The following is a 7576-nucleotide window of genomic DNA, read 5'->3' as shown; positions in this document are numbered from 1 at the left end:
TAGATAAAAATGTATTTAGGAAAAACCACAAAAGTGGGGGAGTCTATAAGCTAAGACAATCAATGTACGTATACGGTCCCTGTCTATATGTGTTACACGTGTCATGGGTTGAATACAGAGATTGATCTACGGGTAAATAGTGTGACCCAACCTTAAAATCTTTGAGCTTTTTCTATGTTCTCTGATCTTTTGTTTTTTGTAATTGCTAAGATGACCCTTCATCTTCAAATAATCATAATACTAATTAATTAGAATTGGTTTCAATCTGCAAAGATAAAACTAAAATAATTTGTTATTTTAAAAATAAAAATAAAAAACAAAAGAAGAAGAATTAATTCAAAAGTAATGCTCTTTGTTGCACAACCACGGATTTACTCAACTAGTGGTGGAGCATACCTCTGTTTTTCGTTTGTTCTTGACGAAATATACTTATTATATATAATAAATTAAATTGATAATATATTACTATGAGTAAATCCATTTCAAAAAAATATATATTATTATGAGTAAATAGCATTTTAGCCCTTCCATAATGATAAAATTATGAAAGCCCTGCCATATGGCTTAATCATGATGGCTACGTATTCACACTGCTAATAATTTAGTGTTGTTAATCAGAACATAATTATTAGGTAGATACTTTGTGGTTTTTTAGGTACGTAATATACAGTTCATTTCTATTTTATATATATATATATTGTGTAACTTAATATTTATGATTATACTTCTCGGTCTAATGTCTTTACTGTAGAGATAGAGTTGGTTAATTTAATGTTTATTATATGCATGATTTTTTTAATACGTATTTTCCTTTTTCATTTTCAATGGCGGGATTTTTTACGTGTTCATGTGACTGTGAATATTGATGTTTTCCATTGAAAATGAAAATAAAGATGAAGAAGAAAAGTGAAGAATGGTTCTAAGCTAATTTTAAATACGAATTTGCTCCAACTTTTTGTTACATTTATGGAATTATCGGTCACTCTAAGAAATTCTATCATAAACCTTTTGATATTCTTGAAGAGGAGATTATTAAGTCTTATTGGGATTGGATTCGAGTTCACCCTCGAAGGAAGAATTACCTCATGAGTTCCCAATATTTATGCATACGAACAACTTCAAATGTTCAATTTCAAAAGAGTCGACCAGCATCTGAAGATAGTGCTTTTAGAATAATTTCTATTTTAAGAATATAATCAATGAATTCATTTAAGATAAATGAATATTTTATAGAGTAATTTGCGGCATAAATACCTAAGTTTAACCCCAGTGACAAATAAATACCTAAGTTTAATTTTTGGCGATAATAATACCTAAAAGTTATAATTCTGTAACTTTTGTAAGTACCTGACTTTTGAGTGTTAAGTAAATTGTCACGTGACAATTCCTGATTGGTCCAAGTATAATTAAAGTTTTATTTTAAAAAAAATAATTTAAATCTACCAATAAGAAAATGACACGTGGATAATGACTTAATATTTAACGGTTAGGTACCTATAGAGTTCCAAAAAGATAACTTAGGTATTATTACTGCCAAAAATTAAACTTAGGGTGCGTTTGGAAGTAACTGTGTAATTACTAGGTAGGGTAATTACTAGGGTGGTAATTACACGGTGTAGTAATTACACTATATTTTAAAATGCAAGGTGTGTTTGGATATGAGGTGGTAATTACATATGAATTCTTAATATCTTGTTTGGTAAAATAGTTAGTAATTACATGGGAAAATAATATTTTTTAGTAGCTAATATTTAGTATGGAAAGTTTTTAGCAATTACACAGTGTAATCACATTCAATTCTCATGGGGGGCCATGAGAATTGGAGAGTGTAATTGGAACCCCTCAATTACTTCCAATTACACAGTTACAGTGTAATCACATGGTCAGACAAACATGCTAAATTGTGTAATTACCTCCAATTACACACAAATCCAATTACATTGTGGCTTTCCAAACGCACCCTTAGGTATTTATTTGCAACTGGAAGTTAAACTTAGGTGTTTATGCCACAAATTATTTTATAAAATATTCATTGAATCTGGATGCAATTAATTCATTGATATTCTATAAATGGTCAGATTATAATTTATCGAATATTTGATTTGCCGATTTAATTTCCTGAATTAATTGTCAAAATATTCTGACAATTAATTGTGGCAGAGTTTTTGATGGAAGGTCTTACCTATATACATATAGGGTCTCGGTCCCCGAGTTCACTACTATTTTTGTGATAATAGTAAATCCATCTAAAGAGAGTAGAGAGAGCTTGGAAGCCCGATTACGCACATCAATTAGTTTCCTTTGCAGATCAAAGCTTATGTGGGATTGAAGCACAAACATCAATGGCTGGTGGTATTTTGATCCTTTCATCGCATATATAATTTTGATATGTCTGTACTTTTTCCGCATTACATATCGTTCATATATACTTTATTGTTCATTCTATATTATAGTCTAACAGTTGGCAGGGCCGGTCCTGGGCCTAGGCGGACTAGGCCCGTGCCTAGGGCCCACTCCAACCTAGGGCCCAAAACCAGCCATATAATGCCTTTAAAAAAAAAAAAGGCCCAGCAACACTTTTTCGGCCCAGTCCATTTCAGCCCAATACACCACCACCCACCAACCAATCCTATATTCTTCACGTGTAGAAAAAAAAAAAAAAAAACTGAAATGTCACTCTCATGACTTATCTCTCTCGCTCTCTCTCTCTCTCTCTCTCTCTCTCTCTCTCTCTCTCTCTCTCTCTCTCTCTCTCTCTCTCTCTCTCTCTCTCTCTCTCTCTCTCTCTCTCTCTCTCTCTCTCTCTCTCTCTCTCTCTCTCTCTCTCAAGTCTCAATCTCAAATTCTCAATCTTCCATTCTTACCCCCTAATTTTTTTTCTCTAACATTCTTTCTCTTCTAAATTTCTAATCTCTCAAAAAAAAAAAATCACCTTTACAATTTACAATTTACCAACTATCCTCCTCATCCTAAATCCTCAATCCTCATCACTCATCTCTTTTCAATTTCTATCTCTTTGTATTATAATGGTAAGTTTTTCATTTTTTAAAGTTAATATTTTATTAATTTTTATGATCAATTGCTATATTTATTTAATTCCTTTCCTTTTTAATTATTATTTTGTTTGCTTTGAAATTTTAGTTTAGTATTTATATGTTGTTATTGTTGTTGTTGATGTTGTATAGATAATAGAGATAAACTAAAATGAATATTGAATTTTATTTTCCTAACTTATTTTGACTTGATTATTCTATTAAATGTTGAATTGCCCCTTATGTTGAGAGTTGATAAAGTGCTTGAAATAGACCATTGGAAAAGAAAAAAAAAATAGTTAGAATGTCTAATTAATCATATATAATAATATATTATTTGTTTGTTGTATGTTTATATTCATTTATACATAACATATTTTTTTTTTCACTACTGATTAGCTCATAGTCACAAATCAATTCACATAAAAAATAATCACCATTTGATTTTCATTGCATTGCTCATATATTGATATACATATTTTATTTTATTTGCAAAAGAAAAAAAAAAACTCCTTTTTAGTGGTTCCCTTTTATTTCTAAAGTTATGTGACTTATGTCTTGTATTTTTTTTTTTATAATTTTGATAAACCATATATTTTGCTATATCATATATTTTGTAATAATAAGATAAACATTGTCTTGTCTATATCATATTATTGTACTCATATCATTAATTTTGTTTGCAATTTTTATAAGGTCCTATTAGAAATTACAAATACAAATCAGGAGCTCAAAAAAGAAAGGAGAAATTAAGGAAAGAAGTCTTGCAAAAAAGTCAGGTTGGTTCTCTTAATAAGTATTTTAATACAAATAATGTAGACAATTTTGTCGTGAATGACATTGAGAATCAATTTGATATTGAAAGTAATGAGAATGAGAAAACTTCAAGTACTGTGAATGAAAATGAAGAATTGAATCAAACTGTTAATGAGAATGAGAAAAGTTCAAGTGATGTGAATGAAAATGAAGAACTGAATCAAACAGTGAATGAGAATGAGAAAACTTCAAGTGGTGTATTCAACTTTCCTTTTGATATTGATGATCCAGGAAATTGGGATAGGATTGGTCATATTAATATGACAAATTTTATAGTTGAAAGAGGTCCAAAAAGAGTCATTAAGGATGAGTTTACTAGGGATGCTTTCGGTAGGAATTTTTCTTCGTGGCATTATATTAGAGAATTACCAAATGGAGAGAAACAAGATAGGAAGTGGTTGATTTATTCAGTTTCTTTAGATAAAGTATTTTGTTTTTGTTGTAAATTGTTTGCAACAAAGAAGCATCTTGTGGGTTTTTTAGCTGAGGGAGGTTTTAATGACTGGCATAATATTTCTGATCGATTAAAAAGTCATGAACGAAGTACACAACATATTGAGTCAATTGCTAGTTGGGTGGAATTAGAAAAACGACTGAAAATGAAGTTAACAATTGATGCAAGTTTAGAAGAACAAATTAATCAAGAGAAAAAACATTGGAAACAAGTGTTAGAGAGAATTCTGGCTATTGTAAAAAGATTTGGGCAAAATAATTTGGCATTTCGAGGAGATCGTGAAAAACTATATGAGAAAAACAACGGGAATTTCTTACAAATTATAGAATTACTTGCTGAATTTGATTCAACTATGCAAGAACATGTTCGTCGTATTTTAAGAGGTGAGACTCATTATCATTATTTGAGTCACAAGATTCAAAATAAAATGATACAACTTCTGGCAACTGAGGTGAAAAGCTCGATAATTAGTAGAATTAAAGAAGCAAAATATTTTTCAGTCATACTAGATTGTACTCCAGATGCAAGTAATGATGAACATATGTCTCTTGTTTTAAGATGTGTGAATGTTTCAGAAAGTCCAATATTTGTTGATGAGTATTTTCTAGGATTCATAAAAGTTCATGACACATCAGGGCTTGGTTTGCTTAATGAACTTTTAGATGCGTTGAATATTCTTGGACTTGATGTTGATAATATAAGAGGACAAGGATATGACAATGGATCTAATATGAGAGGAAAGAATAAAGGTGTACAAACTAGGCTACTTGAAATGAATCCTAGAGCATTTTACACTCCTTGTGCCTGTCATTCTCTAAATCTTTTACTTTCTGATATGGCTCATTGTTGTCCCAAGGCTGTATCTTTTTTTGGTGTGGTACAACGAATATACTCATTATTTTTCAGCTTCTACAAAAAGATGGAAAGTATTTACAGATCATGTACCTGGTCTCACTGTTAAGCCATTATCGGAAACGCGTTGGGAAAGTCGTGTTGACAGTGTTAAAGCAATAAGATTCCAAGCTCCACAAATAAAAGAAGCTTTAGATTACTTGGCAGAGAGTAATGAAGATGCCAAAACAAGAAGTGATGCTGAGACTTTAGCAACATATAATATTCATAATTTTGAGTTCTTGGTGAGCATGGTTATTTGGTATGATTTGTTGTTTGCTGTTAATATTGCTAGCAAGATCCTACAAAATGAAGATATGCAAATTGATGTTGCTATCAAAGAGTTAAAGATTCTACTTTCATTTCTTCAAAAGTATAGAGAAACTGGTTTTGAGAATGCTTTGACTAAAGCTACTGAGATTGCAAGTATGATGGAAGTTGAACCTGTGTTTATTGAAAAACGAAAAGTTTACAGGAAAAAGCAATTTGATGAAAGTGTCAATGAGGGGGTGACACAATCAGCAGCAGAGTCATTTAAAATTGACTATTTTCTTTGCATAATCGATCAAGCTATTTCCTCATTTAAAACCAGGTATGCATACTATTATAGTATTTTATTTAAAATTATATTTCACTTCCTACCATAATAGCTAATAAAAATAATTATTGTTCAACTAGGTTCGAACAATTTCAGAATTTTGAGGAGAATTTTGGACTATTGTTTGATTTTGAGAAATTAAAGTCTGCAGATGATGACACTTTGAGGAATTTTTGTATCAATCTTACAAACTTAATGAAGCATGGTGAGATTTCAGACCTTGACAATGATGACCTATACCAAGAGTTATATATGTTGCGTCAAAGTCTACCAAAAGAAACCAAAAGAGCTATCGATGTGTTGAGCTATATAAAAGAAGTGGATGGTAGTTATCCAAATGCTTGGATTGCTTATAGGATTTTTCTAACTATTCCGGTCACCGTTGCCCATGCAGAACGGAGTTTTTCCAAATTGACCTTGATCAAATCTTATCTCCGTTCAACCATGTCTCAAGAAAGATTAATCGGTTTAGCTATGTTATCCATTGAAAATGATTTAGTTGCAAAACTTGATTATGCAAATTTAATTAATACTTTTGCATCTAAAAATGCAAGACGCATAATATTTAAGTAATACATTGAAAAGTTTATGTGATGATTTATTGGTTTGGAATGTATTTATATTACTAAATATTAGTTTAATTTTATTTAAAATTACATACATAGAAAAAAATACATATACAAAAGGGCCCATTTTTTTTTAATTTGCTAAAACCGTCTTGGGCCCATTTTTTTTCAGGGTCGGCCCTGACAGTTGGTATTAGAGCTAATTATATATCTCTGTTTTGATTTATTTTGAAATTCATTTATTCATATATATACGTACGAGTTCTTCATTTATAATATAAATTTTATATATTTTTTCATATTATATAATCCTGATTATATATATACATTCATACTCATTTTATTTTTATATATACATATATATATGTTCTTCACGTTGATATATAATATATATTTATATATAAATATATATAGTTTCGTCTATACATGTTTATATATAATTCTCTATGATTATATAATTTTATTTTTTTAATATTGATTAGAATAATCTAATCTATATATTCCTCATAGTTTCATATCATAAAATTTGTTATAGGCATGTATATATATATGTACGAGTTTTTTCGTTTTCGGGACTGTCGAATGAGAATTTTTTAATTTCAAAGTTTGTTGTATTTTTGTTCATGAATAGTTTAATCATATTTATATTGTGCTATATAAAGGATATGAGCATGAATACCTTTGAAAAACTATGAAAATTTGAAAAATTCTTAAAATCGACGTTCGGACCTAAATTTTTTATTGAAATTACAGTCGATATTTTTCGTCTTTTTGATGTATAAAACTCACATGGATCTCTTTATTTTTTTCATTTGGATCATTTTGGGATTGAAAACACGAAAATTTTTCATCGGAATTGTTATTTTACGATTGGGTTTTGTCGGGTTATCATGACCCTCGCGCAAGAAAACGGGAAAAATTGGCTCGGTTTGTTGGAGAAGATGACGCAAAATAATACGTCGTTTTCCCTTTGTTCTGTCCAAACGACTTGTCGTTTTAAGGAAGTGTTTTTTTTTTAAAGTAAAAATGACACGTCATTTTCCTTACATTAAGAAAAACGACATGTCATTTTCTGAAGGCAGATTTTCCAAAAAAAAAAGGAAAATTTAAAAAAAAAATTAAGGAAATTCTGAAAATTTATTTATTTTGGAATTTTATTTTATTTCCTTATTTTTATGTTAATTTAGTCAATTAAATTATATTATTTAAATTTTCTATT

General features: G+C 29.6%; 1 protein-coding gene across 1 annotated transcript; it reads left to right on the top strand.

Annotated features, from left to right (window-relative positions):
• The first annotated feature begins 2342 nt into the window (after positions 1 to 2342).
• LOC115713229 (uncharacterized) lies at positions 2343 to 6364 on the top strand. Its single transcript, XM_061113531.1, has 4 exons — positions 2343 to 2352; positions 3729 to 5108; positions 5209 to 5785; positions 5872 to 6364. Exons 1-4 carry the CDS (start codon positions 2343 to 2345, stop codon positions 6362 to 6364), a joined length of 2460 nt encoding a protein of 819 aa, XP_060969514.1.
• The last annotated feature ends 1212 nt before the right edge of the window (positions 6365 to 7576 follow it).

This window comes from Cannabis sativa, chromosome 4 (genome assembly GCF_029168945.1).
Source record: "Cannabis sativa cultivar Pink pepper isolate KNU-18-1 chromosome 4, ASM2916894v1, whole genome shotgun sequence".
NCBI classification, from domain to species: Eukaryota; Viridiplantae; Streptophyta; class Magnoliopsida; order Rosales; family Cannabaceae; genus Cannabis; species Cannabis sativa.
Note: the sequence above shows the minus strand (reverse complement) of the source record. Positions and strands in the feature narration are given on the sequence as shown.